This window comes from Athene noctua, chromosome 5 (genome assembly GCF_965140245.1).
Source record: "Athene noctua chromosome 5, bAthNoc1.hap1.1, whole genome shotgun sequence".
NCBI classification, from domain to species: Eukaryota; Metazoa; Chordata; class Aves; order Strigiformes; family Strigidae; genus Athene; species Athene noctua.
The window spans coordinates 398,200-417,716 of record NC_134041.1 but is presented as its reverse complement, the minus strand read 5'-3'; the positions used below and the strand labels follow the sequence as shown (position 1 = coordinate 417,716).

The 19,517-nt window shown below is 42.0% G+C and overlaps 1 protein-coding gene across 3 annotated transcripts in view; it reads right to left on the bottom strand.

Moving 5' to 3' along the window:
* Positions 1-73: 73 nt before the first annotated feature.
* Positions 74-19,517, bottom strand: part of SLC44A5 (solute carrier family 44 member 5) — an 86,031-nt gene continuing 66,587 nt past the window's right edge. For all 3 annotated transcript variants that reach the window (XM_074905959.1, XM_074905960.1, XM_074905961.1), the window contains 11 exons: positions 19,085-19,184; positions 16,285-16,377; positions 15,260-15,347; positions 13,777-14,039; positions 12,635-12,729; positions 12,141-12,244; positions 10,789-10,862; positions 8,954-9,024; positions 7,455-7,543; positions 6,745-6,829; positions 74-4,944 (listed from right to left, as the gene is read on the bottom strand). In XM_074905959.1, the coding sequence (XP_074762060.1) occupies positions 4,832-4,944; positions 6,745-6,829; positions 7,455-7,543; positions 8,954-9,024; positions 10,789-10,862; positions 12,141-12,244; positions 12,635-12,729; positions 13,777-14,039; positions 15,260-15,347; positions 16,285-16,377; positions 19,085-19,184 (1,175 nt within the window). In that variant the 3' untranslated portion in view covers positions 74-4,831. The remainder of the gene's footprint in view (positions 4,945-6,744; positions 6,830-7,454; positions 7,544-8,953; positions 9,025-10,788; positions 10,863-12,140; positions 12,245-12,634; positions 12,730-13,776; positions 14,040-15,259; positions 15,348-16,284; positions 16,378-19,084; positions 19,185-19,517) is intronic.

Here is a 19,517-nt window from a genome sequence, read left to right as displayed (position 1 = left end):
CCCGCCCCTTCCGGCGCGCCCCGCCCCGCCCCGCGCCAGGCCCGCACAGAGACACGCACTGCGCTTTGTATCTAAATCTTTATTAGAACAATCCCCAAGAGCTGTAAAACAGTGAAGTTACAACAAAATTAAATATTAAACACTTTAGTTATCAAAGATATCTAAACAGTACGTTCCGATTTCTGCATAGCAGAAGCAAACAGGTTTTAGAGCTCAAACTGTCGTGCTCATGTTAATTTGGTTTTGGCAAGGTAATAATATAACCTTAATAATCACATTAACGAAACAGTAACCTCCCTTCCATTTCTTAAAGAGCCTTTTTTTGTGACTTCACACCTCATTATTTGGGACAAATACAGGTGGACTCCTTGTAGCACAGAGTAACAGACAATTTAGTATTAGTAGCACTATTAAACAAGAAGAAACGGTTATCTCTCCAATTTGATTACAGTGCAATACAAATTACATATTACCTCAAAAATTGCCTGTATCAAAAGTTAAAAAATTTAGTCTAATTTATAAAACACTTCCAGAATAGCAAGTTACCAGTCTTGAAATGGAGAATGAACTTCAGGCTTATGAACACGCACACAGGTGCAGTACAGAAGGTATTTGTGAGCCTCTTCCCTCTGTTCTCCCTGCGGTTACATGGGTACAACACCAGGATCATTGCAACCCAGAGCAGAACAGGCCCTACTCAGAAGTTCACTATACCATAAACTAAAACTATTAAAAAAAAATCTACTAAAAATGGAAGTCTTGCATTGTCTTTTATTTAATTATTTGCAACACAATTGTCGTGTGTTTTCTCCCAGACCAGAGTCTGCTTTCATCATCTGACAACAGCAACAGGGAAATTGTGTGTGCTGCATCATGCAGTTCAAAGACACCTGACATCTTTTCTACAATTCATTTTGTATCAGTTAATTTGAAATAGAGAAAGCATTGCTTCTCCTATCTAGCCTCTTCTGTTTTACAGTCTACATGGTGTGAATAAACTTTGAAATATAAGCCAGGTAAAATAATAGCCAGTAAGGCACTTTGTCAGAGAGGACGCAGCTGTCCAGGCTGAGCAACTGGTCGAGAGGAGACATTCTGCATTACTGCAAACAGTCAGTCTGTTCTTCATCATCCCTTCTCTGACAACCCATCTGCAGAAGAACACTTAATGACTGTCCCAGAATCAGCTTGACATTGCATCCACCAAAATCTTTTTCCTGCTCTCCAGCAGAACATGCAACAGTAAGATATTTCATACTTTTAAATACTAATGTTTAAAAGATTATTCAGCATCTTTCTAACATTCAAGAATCAGCTGCTGAATACTACTTGGAAAAAAAAAAATCCTTCAGCATAAGAAACGAACCCATCTTTCTTGTTTCTTTGTTTTCTTTCTGGGTTTTTTTTTGTTGTTTTTATGTTTTTTACAAAATTTGAAGGCTTAACATTAAAACTTTGGTATAAAACATGTAAATGAAAGCCATCCATTAGTATGTTGTAGGGAGACACAATGAATCTAACCAGAACTAAACCAAACATGGGTGTTTCCTACCGTCTCTCGGTTTCTACATTCTGCTTGTTCGGGATCTCCGATAGAGCTCTTTCTACTCGTGTAAAAGGGTCTTTCTGCAGAGCCACCCGCCCTTCCGAAGGCTCTCCCGGAGAGCAGCGCCCGCCGGGACCACGACGCGGAGCCCTGTGCCAGTGCGAGGGGCTCCCGCCGGGGCGCCCCGCGCCTCCCGTCCCGCGGCGCCAGCGCGGAACCGCACCAGCCCCGGCACCGGGCGGCCTCGGCGGGGCGGGGGGTCGCCCGCTCCCGGGGGCTCAGGAGCAAAGCACACCCGACATTTACCATGCTGTACACCTGGCCGCACGCTCCACTCTCTGAAGAACGGAATTGTAAATTTTATACTAAATCAAGCAACAAAGTAAATGTCCAGATCCATACACGTCACTACCAGTACCTCCTCTGTGGTGTAAGACTGCAGACTCTGGCCCACAGGATTCGTTAGGAACCATTATAATAAGTTAGTCTTAAAATATTAAGTGATTCTTTCCCAAGTAAATACTTGCATTAATTTCTACTTAATTCATTAACAGCAATTTATTTTTTAAATGCCAATTTTAATATTAAATCATTATGATTTATTTATTCAATTTATTGATTACAAAATCTACATGGTATTGCTTTGTATTTTCACAGTTCTCAATTATATCATTAAGAAAATGGCTTTTTAATTTTCTTCTCAGAAATGATGATCACTTACATTCTAAATAATTTCACAAAATAGTGAGTGGAGCAAATTTATACATATATTTTTTTTTACCGTATATAAATAATAATACAATTTAAAACTTTCACTTTTAGAAATTTCTTTAGTAAATGCATAGGTTTGTTACAAAAGTCTTCTAATCAAATAACTGTATACTATTTCTATTATGTTTTATTCCTAGTAAACTCTATGGTTACATTCATATGATAAAAAAAGCACGCTGTATTCAGAAATACACTTTTTCAGTTGAGCTCCCAGTAAGACACTCAAGTCCAGTAGAAATATAGATTACTTTTAATGCAGTTTCTTTAGCTGCAAACTAATCACACAGTAGTATTTAAAAAAAAAAAAAAGCTTTAGCACGTGGACTGTAATCAGACCAGCAGCTTTTTTAATCACAGAATGGTGACTCATACCCCAAAAAGTTACTGACTTAATTCTCCGATCATAATGATGGGGGGTGTATATTCAATGCCATGCACATAATGAGAAAGGAATGATGGCCATGGTGAAAGTCTTCATCAATGAAGAGTGATTTTTCCCAAAGTAGGTTTCTCAGCCCTTTCTGAAAGTCATGTTTACTCTAGGGTATCTCAGGGCGTTAACAAAAACTGAAGGTGCCCACAATCAGTAGTTACATTTGAAACCGTACACCTTTATTTTACATTATTTGAGTCCTAACCTGAACCGCTCATTTCTGCTTCAGGGGAAGGGCCGCAGTGCCCGCTGGATCACAGGGGATGCACACCTGCACCTCAGCTCACAGCCTTTCAAGACCTGAGCTTGCCCACGACTGCCAGCACGTGGGCGCTCATCACTTGTGCACCAGCACGACCCCAGACCCGCTGCACGAGACACAGATTTCTGCCCTCGCGGTGACTGCTGCCACCGCAGACCGGAGCCGTGAGCTGGGAGCAAAATCACTTTGGGATGTGGATCGTCAGTAAATTTTCCCCAGAAACTTGTGTTCACATCATCTGGAAGAGAATTTACCATTCTCTTTGTGACACCAATGGAGTCCTGGGACAAGACAAGTATTTCCAAGCGCTGAACAGAGCACATGTGCCTGGGGCAGAGGAACGTGCTGCTCCTGGGAAGCGGACACTAACGGAACCCGTACTGGGTACAGCAGAAGCCATGAAAACTAGGGGCAGGCCTCGTATGGCTGGGTCCTTGGGCACCCAGGAGACTAATAAAACCTTTTCAGCTCAGCTCACGGCAGTCACAGACTTGAGAAGTACTCCAGCGTAAGCCTTCTTCCATGAGCAGAGCTGTTACCAACCTCAGTGACAGTTCTGCTCATGGGAGGGTCACAAAACTGAACAGAATGTTCATGTGCTTTCTACCAATGGACTTTCTACTAACGACCAAGCAATTTTAATAATCAAAAAGCAAACTAAATCTTTTGGAGCATCTTTCAGTAGATAAATAACGCATCCTGTATTGTGAGAAGACTTGAGTTCAGTGTCTTAATACCTCACTGTGTGAGCGACCGAGAGCGCGGAGACCCGCAGAAGGAGCTCGCCCAGCCCTCAGCACCCACACAGTCATTGTGGGGTCTAACCGTTAAGAAGCCCTTCTGAGCTAGGCAGAGGCAGGGGAATCCTTTGTGCACACATACAGCCAAGACTTTCTTCCAAGGAAAAAAAAAACTGCATTTGGTTTTCCTTTCAAGTGAAGCTCAACTTCCTCACAATTGTGTAGAACACAGTCAGAGACTTATTAGAGAGAGGGGGTTATTAACACAAGTGCATCTCTCCTCAACATCAGCTAAAACAATACATTCACCATCTTGTACCAGATGAAACCTCATTTGTGTGAGCCACAAATCACTTCAAGTGCAGTGGGACCTTCTCTCAGTTATATCATCTTTTAAGCACAACTCTCAGAAAACTTCACTTTAAGCAATATCAACTGTAGCCTCCTCTGACTACCTTCTTCGGGACCTGCAGGTACCATCATTTCTTAAAAGACGCAGCTGTGGATGTGATTAAAATATCACTACATTTTTCAGTGTAGGGAATCATTAATGCATGTATAATCACAGTTTAAATAGCTGTGAACCAGCTTGTACAAAAAAATACAATCATAGCACCATATTTACAAATTTAGTACCATCTCCCGGTTAACTAGAGTCTCGAACTATCTTTTTATGGCTAATTAGGTTATATGTTAGTGCTTTCAAAGAATTGCCTGAATTTCTTTTACAAATATACACCTATAAAAAGAAACGTTATCAAAAATGCTGTCATCTAAGGCAGCAACTTGTGTTACAAAAGTTATTAAAACATCATTACAGACTTAAAAAAGCTTCAGATTTACATTTTCCTTTTCATAGGCACTCTATAAACTAAAACGTGGCCTTGTTTTCACAGCTCTTAGTTTAAGCATTTAAACTAGTTAAATGTTACCAATGTTGCTCATTTTTTTAGATATAAGCAAAAGGAAAAAAGAATCACCCATTAACCAGAAGCATCATTTACAGTTTTTACTTTTGCCTATTTTATACACGTTTTGCTCAAAAGTGACACCGTTTTGATGTTGAGGTTTAGTGTATGTTATCCCACTGCCTTCTTAGGGCTTAGTTCCTTCTTCCCTAGAATTCGGTGAAGGCTAGCTGACATGAAGTAAGGTTTTGCTGTAGATCCATCATTTCTTTCCAGGTCTTCACCTGAATTTACACAGCAAAAGCAGCCAAAAGAGCAAACAGCAGTACAACCACACACACACGCAGAATTGAAGAAAGGAGAGAGCAAAAGACCCAACATTAAAAAAAAAATTATCTCAGTCAAGGCAACTTAGCTGTATTGTTAAGTTGATAAAAGACACTATAAAATTTCTGTTTTCTTAAACCAGAAGAGGTTTTACACAAAGCAGAGACACAATGGCATCTCGCCATTTTTCAATTACAGCAATATGTCCTTTTTATTCTCCAGTTCTTTGGTTTGGCAGCATAGGTGAAAATGTACAGAAACACTCATGCCTCCACCAAAGCCTGGCATTTTAGCTACTTCCTCCCACAGAGAGCTGTGGATTTAAGCTTTTTTAAAAACTGGACCCTTTTTCACTGCCTAAGATAAAATTATTTTGAAAACCTGATCCCACAAGCGCACAATATTCTGTATGATCTCCTACTGTCCATTACTGAGTGGAAGCATGGGAAGCAGAACAGGGCAGGTATTTAAAATAGTGAGGCAGACATATGACTTTGTCCCCTACATAAGGTCATGACTAAGTTGCTGGTCTGGGTTCAGCCCAGTGTTTATGTCATGCAGTAGTCACAGACCAGTGAGCAATTTCACACTGATGGGCAATTGGGCGGGAGTGTGCAGTGAAGCACAACAGTTGCAACTGCAACCCTGCAGACAGAGGCAGACAGCAGCATCTGCAAAGCCAGAAAGAGAGCACTAGCTGTAAGGAATGGCCAAAAAACTTAGAGGAAGCAAATCTTCGTGTATGTCTGCCTGTGACACTTGTTTAACTCAAGATGAACAGGACGCAGCTCTCAGCTAAACATCAATTTTCAGTTTTCTGACTGATTTTCTTCCTGTGATTCTTTGGCAACCCAGTATTTCCAGAATCACCACTAAGCTTAGTTCCTAGGGAAGCAGGGTTAAGAAGGTGAGTGTTTAAAAGGTGAGAAAGAATTTATGCTACTGCATAAATTACCTTGTTTATCTTGTCTCAGTGATCCACCGTGCATACGATAGATCAAGCCTATGGCTACTTCAGTGTTCCCTTAGTATTATCAAACAATTCACCAACTGCAAGAACAACCACTGCCATGTAACTTCAACTAGGACCTACCAGAATGACTTTCATTACAGAAAAACTGTATCTTTATTTCTTTAATTCCGTATATCTAGTAAATGGAATTTATTCTGTAATAAGTACATCCTCCTCTTACAATCATGTCCTAATCTGAGACCAACAGATTTGTGACTGGACGTATTGAACAGCAGTCCCTTTGAGAATGCCCATGGTTGCTTGCCACTGGGGGGCCCAAAGGACGGGTAAGTTTTTTTAAATGGTGTTTTACACACATTTGAAGGTAATTCAGCATAATACTTTCTTCAGGGCTATTAAGTTAAAAACAAAGTACTACCTATATACCAAAGAATGACTTTGTTATTAACAAGAGGTTTGAGCAAATCATTTCTGTACAGGGCACTTTACAAAGCACCCAGGGGGAGCAGACTGTTAGTGAAAGTAAAGGAACATCTGAAAAGCAAAAGCCAGATATCCCCATGAGCCATAGAGCTACCTTCCATTGCTTAAACTAATTACATTTGAATACTAAAACACTTCTGCACTGAAGAATACATCAAGGAGCCAGTCTGAAAAGCAGAAGCAGTTTGTTTTTCCACAGTCTGCTAGCATGTCACCAGAATCCCTAAGGAACAGACAAGGTAGTTTTCTACTCCTTTTCTTGTGACTTGCAGGTATTAGTGAAAGAAAATGTAGTACTTACAAAAGCAGAGGAAAAGCGTGTCGACACACATTGCATAGACGCTGAAGAACCCATGTGCAACTAGGTAGGAGCCAATAATCACCGTCTACAGAAAACAAACCACAGTGAAACCCCAAATTTAGTTTGGCACCAACATGGCAGTGTTAACACAAGTCAGAAACCTAGTCTGCTAAGCAAGTCTGGGAGAATTTAATGGCAGCTCTGTACTGCTGCAGAAAGGGACCACAGGTTCAAGACATTGTATCCTAACGTGCAGTAACCAGCAGTTTTCCAGCTGCCAAACTGGAGCCATTTCAACCCCCAAAAGGGAACATATGCCAAGAATATTCTAAACTCCTTCAAGATTATTCCAAAGAATGACTCATCCTGGAGATGTGCTGCAGTCTAGGGGGCTATGGAAGTAGGAGGAGATGCATCACCAGTCCCTTCCATTAGGAGCCACACTGCCACCAGTGCCCCACCATCAGCCTTTGCTACATACAAGAGTAGGAGCCAAGCAGGTGTGAGACCTAATTTTTCTGAAGGTGCAGAGTCACTGCAGTGTCACTCGGACCTGAAGGACCCCGAGGACTGGAGTGTAGCCAGCAGCCTCACTTCAGCAGACAGCCTGCCTCGGAGGCTGACGACAGGGGCTGTGCCCAGACCACCCTGGAGCAGGCTCAGCACCTCCAACCGCCCTCAGCGTCTGGGAGATGGGACGGTTGCCTTACCAGCAGTGGTACCCAATAGTAATTTAACGTCGGTGCTTCCTGTGCAAAGACTGGTATTCGCTGTGTGAAGAAGAAGAACGCAAGAACACCTGCAAGAAGCACAGAAGATCAGCTAACTCTGACTTCCTAACACCTAAAGAATGGATGACACAAAACAAACAGATCCAAGGTTGGTTTAAATAATAGTTTGTAAACAATAAATTCCTCAATACTAATTATCTGCGGGATCTGTATTCTGACAGAAGAGATATGTAAATGAATAAATTACCATAAAGTTATTCATGGGCCCAGAAAGACTTTAATGAACTGCTTTGCTTCAGCATTCTACTGAATTTAATAGTGAAATTAATAGTGATAAACAAAACTATGACAGGGGACAACAAAGACCATTGGGTAGATCTTTACTAAAATAAAAAAAACCAAAAATTCTGCTGCTTTGAATTCTATTGCTTGAAGAAATAATTATTTCAAATTAAAAGAAGAAATGGCAGTGGCTAGTGACAAGCACAACAATAAGATTAGAACAGACCAATGCATCTATAACAAAACTCACCCAAAGAATTAATTCTTGAAGAGGACAAAGACAATAATTAATTTCAGTATTTCATTTACATTTCAGAGAATATGTTTCAAGACAAATTTGCTACCCTGGTTTGAAAGTCATTCTACAGTAATGACAAAACATTTTAGATCTGGTTTTGGTACTAATTTTTAACTTTTGATTAAAATATAATTCATTAGCAATCTTTTAAAGTATACAGAATACAAAATATGGTTATTTGTAAAATAATGTTTTGAAACTCTGTGACAATTTAGAAAAACCATAAGGGAATACTGCCAACTTGAATTTCTGAAGGTGATTCATTTAAAAAAAAAAAAAAAAAGGCAGCAAAAAAGTGCACTTTTCTGTCACAGAAAAACATGAATAATATATTTTGATATTTACTGATAACAAAGAAAACCCTATAAGGATGTTATAAATATTCTATTTCTTTCACTATAGCTTGTAGCTATAATTGGCTTAAACACAGCAAAGCTTCAGGCCCATCTCCTGCAGACCTGCACTACCTTCCCTTGTTTACATGCTGTCTGCTACCAGGTGAACCTTATTTGTAATTTTTTTTCAGTTCTTATGAAAGGAGAACTGATTGTGGCTGACTTATTGGATGTGAATTTGGTTTGATCCAGCTATGATGCTTTGGCTGCAGAAGTTCTTGCACCAGCAACACACGCAAGAGCAGTAAAAGCAATGATGGAATGGATACTGTCAACAACACACCGGGTGTAGGGGTGGAAGGGAAAAAAAAAAAAAAAAAAGGAAAAAAACCCCCATATTTTGGTTCAATCTTGCAAATCCTAGAAACACAGAAAACAGCCTCCTTAATAGTCAGACCAATGAGAACCTCCAGCTGCGCACTAAGCACACACGATATGGCAGGCTATCTATTGTAGATACCAGAAAATAGAACATGCCATTTGCAAAAAATCGGTTCGCTTACCTACACCACCAGCAACGAGAATTTTCCCCAGGAATAAAAGAAAGTCTGTAACTTTGTCCAGAACTGCAACTCTGTTCAGCAAAGGACAAATGATACATAATTATTACAAACCAGACATCTGTATTCTTTCTCCTTAAATCTATGGATATTTGGCAAAACATGACCAAGCAGCTGTCTTCTGGTTTCACAGGCTGGCAGGACAACAGCACAGAAACACAACACTGAGATGGGCCTTGTTACAGCCTGATCCCTCGGGGCAAAAAAGTACTGAACTCCTTGCTGAGTCAGGCCTTAATGCAGCAATACTGCTACAGCACTTGAAGACTGTTTATTGCTCTTGCTGGTTAAAAAAGCCCAACAAAACGAAGTATCAACAGATTTTTATTACAGCCTTTCTTCTAGGGTCACAAATAAGCCAGCCAAGAAGAGGCAAAGAACAGACCAAAACAGAAAGCAGTGTTGGTGTAGATTGCTGGTAGGTCTTGTTTTCACTTGGCCCTATCTGGCCACATTTCATGACCCCATAACATGCAAAATCTACTATTTTAAGATATTGTGGTACAACACTGAAGGCAGGAGGCCTCGAAGCAGGAAGACAATCACAGACACATGAATGAAGGTAACTGACAGTAAATCTGCAGCCCTCATTGAAAGCAACAGCAGGGAGTTTCTGCTCAAAATCTGCCAGCCTGTCTTACCAGAAACTGCAGGTAATAATGGGATGGAAAATGAGCTTTGTATCATCAGCCTCTTGACAGCGCTGAAGGCTACGGATATGGTAATATACAGCACTGACTACCATGAAAGATAAACATTAAGAAAGAGAACAAATCATCACTAACCTGTCAGAATTCAGAATTAACAAAATACACAAGACTTAAAAAAATCTCAGTTTGAAACAATAACGTTATATGCCTGACTCTTAGCTATTGCTCTTACTGACTGGGAGCGCGACCGGCAGCAAGGTGCCGCTGCGAGGGGGAAGGCAGGCAGCTCCCCGCTGCTCCCACAGGAACACCCCCGCTCTTCCCTCTTCCTGCTGCAGCACCATTTCCATCCTCCTCTTCCAGCCTACCCCTCCATCACTCTCCTCCTCCCGGTCCTTCACTCAACAGCTCAAACCACCTAACCAGTTTTACTGTGTCTCTTGCTGGGTAATTAGATTGTCTGCTGCTGCATCAACATGACCTGCTCCTAAGTTATTTTCCCATTATTTTTTGATCTCACACTGGTACTGGAAGGGCCAGGAGCAATGAAGGAAAGTACTGATGAGAACAGGAATTTGGCAGCAGTCTTGGTAGTGGGGCAAAGGGCCAGGGGAGTTCCCAGCACCAGGGGAGATCTGGTTACATTAAAGATACTGAGTTTGAAAGCAAAGCACTCTCTCCTCTTTACTGCCACTCACTGACAGCCCAGAAGTTTTCTGGATTAATCTGAAGACTGAGGTCTTTCTGCTTTCCTTTTGACAGACAGTGAGTGGGCCAAAGCTCAAGAAACACACACAGAGGGGGTGATGAGCACACCATTCCTGTATTTCCGTAGATCTCCTCCCAGGGGCTCTACTGGTTCCTTGGAGGCACCATTAAAATCTACTGGTGCTTACTAATTTAAAAGAGCAATCGCCACAAAACTGTTGGATTGTATCAACTTTGCACAGCTCGCTGTGCTGGACAGCCTGCTGTTACACGGGGACTGTTACAAGTGAGGGCCATGTCTGAGGACAGAGCAGCTTACAGTAATATTTGGAGGAGGCATGGGAGAGGCAAGAAGTATGCCTTCAGAGTGCAACAGCAGAAAATCCTGACATTTCCAAGGACTAGAAGATGGCCCCTTACCTCACCACATTCCGCATGAGCAAAAAGAACGCTTCCTTTGCCGAGGTGCAGAAGTTTTTACCATATATGGCAATCTGCAAAATAATAGTAGCTGTTAAGTGTTTAAATAATTAGGACACCTCCTTGTATGTCAGAATCTTACTGTGTGTAATGTGTAGTTCTCTCTAATATGTGGTCTTGAAACTCAGATGAACATAAAGCACTTCCCCCAGTCACCTGTGAGCTCTCAACGCTTCCCACCAGGTTGGGACAGAATATTACCCGTCCTTCCCCTTCAGACCACCTGGTGATGAGCACGCCACCCTTTGTGACCTGCGGGCATTAGACTCAGTACTTTGCCAAGCAGAGCAAATGATGTACTTGCCAAAGGATTCTTCTCACTTCGCTAGTTATCTGCACTACATTTATAGTCAGTGGAAAGGGACAGACACTTGTAGAGCAGGAGTGAGTTGACCCCTGTAGGTATCTCCTTGGACTTGACACTGCTCTCCCTTAAGAAGTCAGCAATACCAGCATCAGAGTCAGCGGATTTACATCAGCAGAAAGTAAAACAGCTAAAGCTATTCAGGAACAAAACCATTTCTTCTTCCTGTAAGTGTCCACAAGGGTAAGATATACTAGAACAGCTCTTAGTTCAGTCAGTTTACCAACCGTAAACAAGATAGTAGAAAAGAATACTTCCTCTTCAGGATGGCATTAATTTGAGACATCAATTGCATGAACACATGAGTTAGAATGGACCCATTACAGCCACCTCCTTTGAGACAAGAAGTCTGTGACCGTACCATTCAATCACTGAAATTGCTTCAAGTCAGAACATCATAGGCTGACATCTGTGAATGGGTATTTAGGTGAAAATCTGGAATTCCTCTTCTGGAAGCTAAGAAGGGTTATTTTAGAGAAATATCACTGCTGCTGCTAGCAGAATTTCTGCTTTTAACTTCCAGGAAGAAATGCCTATTACATGCCTTCTGACCTCTGTACTCACACACTGCCTCCAAACATGTGTCGTCAACATGCAATATGAAACAAGCTAACATTCCTGTTGAAATCAGGATTCTAATTGCTGAATCAGAGGGGGAGTAAACCAGTTGTGCCATCCCTTCCCACTTACTTTGGGGGGCGAGGGGGATGGACAAAGACAGGCATGAAAAGAGGCTGAGCTTAGAAGAAGAAGAAAAAAAAAAAATCTTACTTTTTCATGGTAGGGCCACATGCATTTCCCAAAAACTCCCATAAATCCCATTATTTATTCAGCAGATTCTAGTACTGCTGGCTGTTGACCAACTAGTAGTGGCTAGGGTATTTTAGTGTCCCAGATAGGGGAGACCACATGCAGAGACAGCACATACCATGATGTAGGCATTTCTGTTTATAAATTTTAAGAATTTTTCCAAACACCAGAAACAGCATTTGAGGCAGCAGAGCAGAAATCTAGTGAAGGAGTTCTGTGTACCTGGAAAAAAAGAGAGATTACATCATACACAGAACTCATGAACAGTCTTCAGAACACAGGAAGCTATTCAGAAGAAAATCTGAAATTGTGACAAATGCAAAAACACTATTTCTTTTCTTCTAGGTATGGACTCTCTCTCTCAACCAAATTTAGCTCCATACCTTTCAATTAGACCAGGTCCACATCCTGCTTGAACTTTGCATTCAGTTCCCAAGGACACAGGCTCAATTCAAGTAAATCAACATGAATTGAGTGGCTTCAAATTGACCTACGATGGCTAAAAATACTGTGGAATTGATCTCTTTTCATTGCTGAAAAGATATCTTGGGAAAGTCAGGAAGTAATTTACCGAAGATTTTAATAACCTTAGAGCAGATTCACAAATCTCACCTTTCAGTTTGTGATCCAAGTATTCCAGTATTACTCTAATAAGCTGGACAATTGCAAGAATTAAGGCTCCAAATGCCAGCGAACCTGTATGGTATCTGAAACAAAATAAATGACTGTTACGTTGCACCTGTGTGTATAAGCACAATTACACAGGTATGTGCATGTGTGTGGATATGGAGAGAGAGAGAAAATGACAGCTGGAGGAAGGTCCATTACAGACAGCAATGGACCTTCATCCTCACCAGAGGGGAACAGGATGAAGCCCCTGGTGCTGCTGGAGTTTGTGCGAGCACTGTGTGTGTCTGTCTGTCCATCTGTATGTCCAGCTGTGTGGTATGTGTTGTAAACACGCACCTGGATGTCTGCACCCCTGGGGAGGAATACCTGCCCAGCCTCTGCCTGGCCGGGCCCGGGGCATGGAGCTGAGCAGCCCTGTTGCTATGGGGCTACAGGATACAGCTTTCCCCTAACTACATTATTTTCCTGATTGTACTGGGTCTGGATGGAATAGCGTTTGCTTTCTTCATGGCAGCTTGCACAGTGCTATGTTTTGGATTTGTGACCAAATCTGCACTGATAACACACCCACGTTTTAGCTATTGCTGAGTAGTGTCAGGGGCTGTTCTGCTCCTCGCCCTGCCTTGCCCGCGAGTGTCTGGGGTGCACGGGGAGCTGGGGGGCACAGCCGGGACAGCCGACCCCAAGGGATGTCCCACACCATGTGACGTCGTGCTCAGTGGTAACAGCTGGGGAAGGAGGAGGAGGGGGGATGTCTGGAGTTAGGGCGTTTGTCGTCCCAAGTCACCGCTCCGCGTGAGGGAGCCCGGCTGCCCTGGGGATGGCTGAGCACCCCCTGCCGCGGGAAGGCAGGAATCAATCCCTCGGTTTGCTCTGCTTGTGCACGCAGCTTTGCTTGACCATTAAACTGCCTTTATCTCAGCCCTCGCGTCTCGGCACTCTCCCCTCCCGCCGTGGGGAGTGAGCGGGCGGCTGCGGGGGCCTGGCTGCCATCCGGGATTAAACCACAACACTGAGTAATCATTTTCATCTGATATCCCGAGTCTGGCCTCTCTAGATGCAAAAAGAGCACTTTTAATGCAGTTGCATACATGGAAGGGTCACATCCAGCTCCACAGTCTTACCGTATTGCTCGTCCAAATGAAGAGAAGAGCGGCCACAGTGGAATATCAGCTGGTTTTCGAGAGGCCCAGTAATAAGAGGCAAAGGCACCAGCAAGGGTACACTGACCCAGTGCAATTGCGAAGTTCACCAGCCAGAGAAAGACAAAGGCATTGGCTAACTGGAAGATGAAGATGTACTTATGGTACAGGCTTTCTCCTCCATAAAAAGCAAAAGTACACTGAGCACCCGGACACAATTTAGTCACATTGGTTCTGTTAAAAGTCTGTACAGAGAGAAAATTAAGCAACACAATGACAAGCAATGAATTCTCTGTACGCAGTCTCTGAAGTTTAGCAGCTTAATACAAATAACATAATTCTGCTTGTTTCATTAGCTCATTCAACACCACACTCCAATACTATGCAGCCTGTTTACATATTTAAGGATTGATATTAATGTCTTACACAGGTGCTTAACTTTTAATCATGCAGTTAGCACACAGCACTGATCACCACAAGCCTGAAACCTACAGAAATGGAATATGAATTTTAGAAATCAACTTTTAAGATACATAAACGTTCCAGTTTCATTAAAGAAAACCTGCTCACAGAGAAGAAAAACATTATTTGAAAACTGAAGGCCAAATCTGTAGTTCAGGTAAATCACCACAGTTGAACTGAAATCAACCGAGCGATGCCATTTTACACAAGCTGTGGATGTGGTCACAACTTCCCTTCCTATCTTAAAGTATTCTAAAACGTGTAGTCTTTACCTTGAGTTACTTTTCCCTATTTGTATTGTTCATTTCATGCATTTGCTCAGTTTGGGCATGAAATAAAACCAGCCAATTTCTAATCCTTTTCTTCTTTAGTGTTTAGACACCAGCAGGGTGGGCAATTGTTTGGGATATACTTAACCACAGTAGTACACTGAAATTTAAACACCTGAAAATAACCCTGATACAACATTTGATAAATACTTCTAGTTTTCAAAAAATACTTAAATTCAACCCCACAGTCAAATCAAAACATTTGACTGAAGACAAAATTTTAAAAAGAGACAAATATTTTTGGAGCTTCATAAAGGCCATTGCTGTGCCAAAAGAAGCTAAGCCTCTGCTTCAAAACATGGCTGGTCCTTGGGCCGTTCGGAGGCACAGCTTTCAAAGTCTTCCATTGTCTTTTGAGGACCATTAATTAGAATCCTCATGTATTCAAGAACACCTTTACAAGTAAGCGTGTATTTCTGTGTCTTCCTCCTTCCTCCCCCTGAAAATTAGAATGGTTAATATTTACCTGCCTCACAGAACAGTTTAGCAGAAACATTAAGTTTATGTCTGTAAATTGCTTTGAACAAAGTGTTATCTGAACACTAAGTACTATTTGCAGATTTGACATAAGGAATCACTACTCAGAACACGTTTTCTATTAGCATTGCATCTAACAGTGATTAAGAAATGCAATTACTATAGCTCTCACTATAGTAAATATTTATTACACTTACCTCTGGGTCACAAGTCAGGTTTGCATACTTGCACAGTGTTTGATTAGCCATTACTTTATACACAGGTTCTCCTGATGTAGCCAGAAAACTGAATTAAGTATTTTAAGGAGAAATCACAGAACTGCAGGCTTTGAGGAACTTAGGATTCTGCAGTGGGTAACCACTAGCTCTAAAGAACTTGTGAAGATAACAGAAAATCTGCTCTTCCTATGCAGAGATCTCTAGGAAGGGCTGATGACAGGCAAGACTGACTACTCTCATTACTTAGAGAACTAAGGCAAACTTCACCCCAGAGCTGTAATAACTCCTGACCAGAATGGGCAAGGGGAATAACCTTGAAAGCTGACTCAGTCTCTCCTGCACATCTATGTTTGACAAGGCAGATGATGCAGCAGTTCTTTGACAGTTTCCATTTTGGTGGAAGGAGACACAGAGCATAAGGATAAATTAACACTGTCCTGAACAGCAATAACTGCATGTGAAAGAACAATCCATTTACTAAAAACAATCTTCCCCTTTCTGATGCGTTGCCAAACCCTTGCTGTCCTGGGAACAAACAGAGAGTGCTTGCTGCTATGCAATTTAGAGAGGATTCAGTGCACTGTATGTTCTCCACTCCTTTCCTATCCTCTTCTGAGCAAAACACACCTGGAGGTCAACCCACCCCCAGCTAACTTGAGACATCAGGCCTACAGAGCATGCAGCACATTTAAGGCCATATTCACTCTTTGCTGAGGGCCTTTTTTTACCCCTTAAAGTCAATCTTATGTAGTACACAGGGCCTTGTATGATCCCCCTGCCTTGGCATGAACTTTAGTCCATTTCTTTTCCATGAAATTAAATTCACTGTCCAATTGGTACATGACATGCAAATGTGCAATGAGGAAGAGTGCATCAGTGCAGCAAGTGCTAAGTGACCAAACAGCCTTCTTAACACTGGTTTGGTTAAGGTGAAATAGCAGAGAATTATCTGGTCTCACAGAGCAGAAGACTGCTCCTCCAGATGCACGCAGACAGAAGGATACACAGCTGTCACAGCCCAGTAGGAAATACAAATTGCAATTAGTATGAAGGTGACGATTGGGTAGAACAATGTAGACATTATATAGCCAATAGCCCTACAAAAGAAACAAAACATATCAGTAAGCTATAACAATTTAAAAAACAAGCTTTTTTTTATCCTTTTCTAGCATCACCCTTTTTACTTTGGGTTACTTGTTGACAGTCGCAGCATAATCTAGTGCTGGGAGCTCAGAATACCGCAGGTTCTTTCTTCAAATGCCTCCACATCTTCTCTTTTGTCATTTCTACCACTCTACTTTTACTAGCAGCACCACAACCAACTTTATCAATTTGCCGTGTTTAAGCCTGTCTCCTCTGTTACTGCTTCACCGACCCAGCTCTCCCCAGGTCACAGACCCGTTCCAATCACATCTCCCTGCTGACGTTACCCTTCATCTCCTTGTCCCTCTCTGCTCAGCTCCAGTGCTCTTCCTTCAGCTCCTCCGCACCTGACATGACCTCGTGTTACTTCGTATGTGGGGACCCTGTTCCCAGCCCCTTTCTTGCCTTAAGTACTAAGTGTTTTGGGGCAGGGCCATTCAGCTGGTCTTTGTCACACCAGGACATGCTAACACCTTCCTGTGACTACATGACTTCCCCCACGTCCCTTAAGTGAGTGGTGCTCACCTCTGGCTGTTGGCAGGCAGAAAGAAAAACAGCCTTCCACCGCCGGCAGCTCAGAGAGCTCCTTTTAACATCAAGGCTGATGTTTTAGAGGCTGACATTCTACTAATATTTCTTGTGGCTAGAATGCAACTAATGAGCAGAAACTTGAGCATGCAGGTTCCCACTCTGCCAGGGACTCCTCCTCTGTAAGTGACTGAACTGACACAGCCCCTCCGGGTCAACTCACTGCAGCCGCCTCAGGGCAGACACCTCCAGTTTGGGTATCCCACTGGATGTAGCGCAGAGAGTTTTGGTTTTGTTCACTGAAGCTTGCAGGTTGGTTCTCTTTACACTCCTGTCATCCACCTCTTCCTGTTATTCTAAATTTTCTTTCCAGTGGCCCTGTAAGCTTATCACAAGCCTTTTTGTCTCTTATTATTTCCTACAGTACTTCTCCTATGACTCGTGGCACTTCTGATGCCATTTGTTTCATAGGAGGCAGTTTCCAGAATGTAAAAGGAGACAAATTTACTCAGTTCCTGCTGCTAAACTGGTCAGTGCTGGCAGGGGGGGATGGGGGGGATGCAAGGGAACTGGCATGTGCAATCAAGAGGGTAAGAGCAACACATCAATTTCTGTCTGAGTGCAGAGATGTGACAGCCCATTAAGAGTCACACAGGAGGACACAGCCTTATGCTGTCTAAGAAATGATCACTACGTATTAGCAGTGTTCAGCAGTTAATGGTAGGCCTCTTAGTTACCACTAAAACCATGGAGTTACTCCAACAAAGTGAGTAACAACTGTTAATTCTTTCTAACTATGGATTTCAAGTCAGTTATTAGCATTATAACCGTAATATTCCTGAAAGACTAGATAAAAGATATTGAAAAATGTAATTTGATTTCGAGCCATAACCAGCTTATTCTTCATCTTCCTGAATACAGGGCAGGGTCTGTTAGGTTTACAGTAGTTACATGCAGTGCTTCACCTCATGCATTATGCATGAGAGTAAAAACATCACCCTCAAGCGACCTCCCCATGCTGCTGAAAAACTACAGAATGTTATTAGTTCTCAGCAGGAAGTTTATGAACTTTCTGAAATCCTTCTACCTGTCAAGGTTGTGAACAAATGTGTTGAAGAGTGTTAAAAGTGCTCCTGGATTTTAATGAACAGGAATTAAAGAGTATAATTTAGTGCTGCCAAAATTAATTGCTATGTTCTAATTGCACAGTAGCATAAGACAGGAAACTGGTACCTGGCTGAATGCAGAGCTTTAGTATTTCTTAATCCCATTAAACAAATCCCAAATCCTGATTCCGAAGAACAACCATGTCAACAGAGATGGCAGAAAACTACAAGCAAGTGCACACAGATAAACTCAGAGCTAACTCTATGTGCTCTAACAACAGAGCTCTACTTCCAAGACCTATGAGACCTTAGCCTATTTGCAATGAAATCCAAGGGCCTGATGTTCTATGTCCATTTCTCTTTTGTTACGTTGCCGTTTTTTAAAAAAAGAACTAAGTGTTGTTACTGTGTAAAACAGGAACCACTGTGAACAAAGTCTGTGCAGATGAGACAAAACAAAGAGGTCTCCTCCTATCCTGCTCTGCTTTCTTCTTTGCTCAGAGCTGGGAGGTAGTATCTTGGACTGCACCATATTACAATGTCTGGTCACAGAAGTCTCCTTTTCTCTCTGTAGACTTATGCACGTCCACACAAAAGTTTGACTGGAGCCAGAAGAGTTAGGTCTTTCCTAAATAAAAGCCACAGCCAAAACACCACCAATCCTCTACCACTAGTATGTCACTGGCAGCAGTTCAGTGACAGAGCAAAACTGGCAGCTATAGGTCCCAGGCTCCTACTAACAGTGTACCACACTTAGCATTTCTGCTGATACACCTCCTTGCACTGATACAGGGTACTGCTAACAGTGTACGTACCCTCCAGGCAGGGAGCTGAGAGACAAGAAATGTCTGACTGCAAAAGAGAAACCTCAGTAACAGAGAACTGGCATTCCTTATACCAACAAACCCAGTGTTGTACTTTAAACCCCAACTTTCTGTCCTTGGTAGAACAAGATGAAGCTCAAAAAGGGTGTACTCTAGTGATCATTCCATAAAATTCACAATATATTCAAATCAGACAAACATACCTGCTACCTTCCTTCAACAGCGCAATGGCAATCCGGATCCGATTCCTTAGGAAGATCAGCATCAGTATGATTATGACCTCAATGACACAAAGCATTATCACTGCAAACAAACAAACCAGCCAAGTCAGATTTATCAAGAATCAAACCAATATGCTGCCTCTGCAAATTGGGGTTTTTTTCCTTCTATTTTACACTACTGTTCATGAACTCCATAAAATTATCTGCTAGACCAGTTCTCTCTTTCTCTCACTGCACACTGATCTTCAGTCCCATTTCACAGTTTCATCAGTCCCAGTGCAGGGAAATTCTACATGCAGAGAGTTAGTCAGAATGTGCACGACCATGACATTAGCATTTATAACTTTAGAAAAAAAATAACATACCAAAGATAATAATTTACTTAAATATGACAATTATTTGGCCTTAGATACAG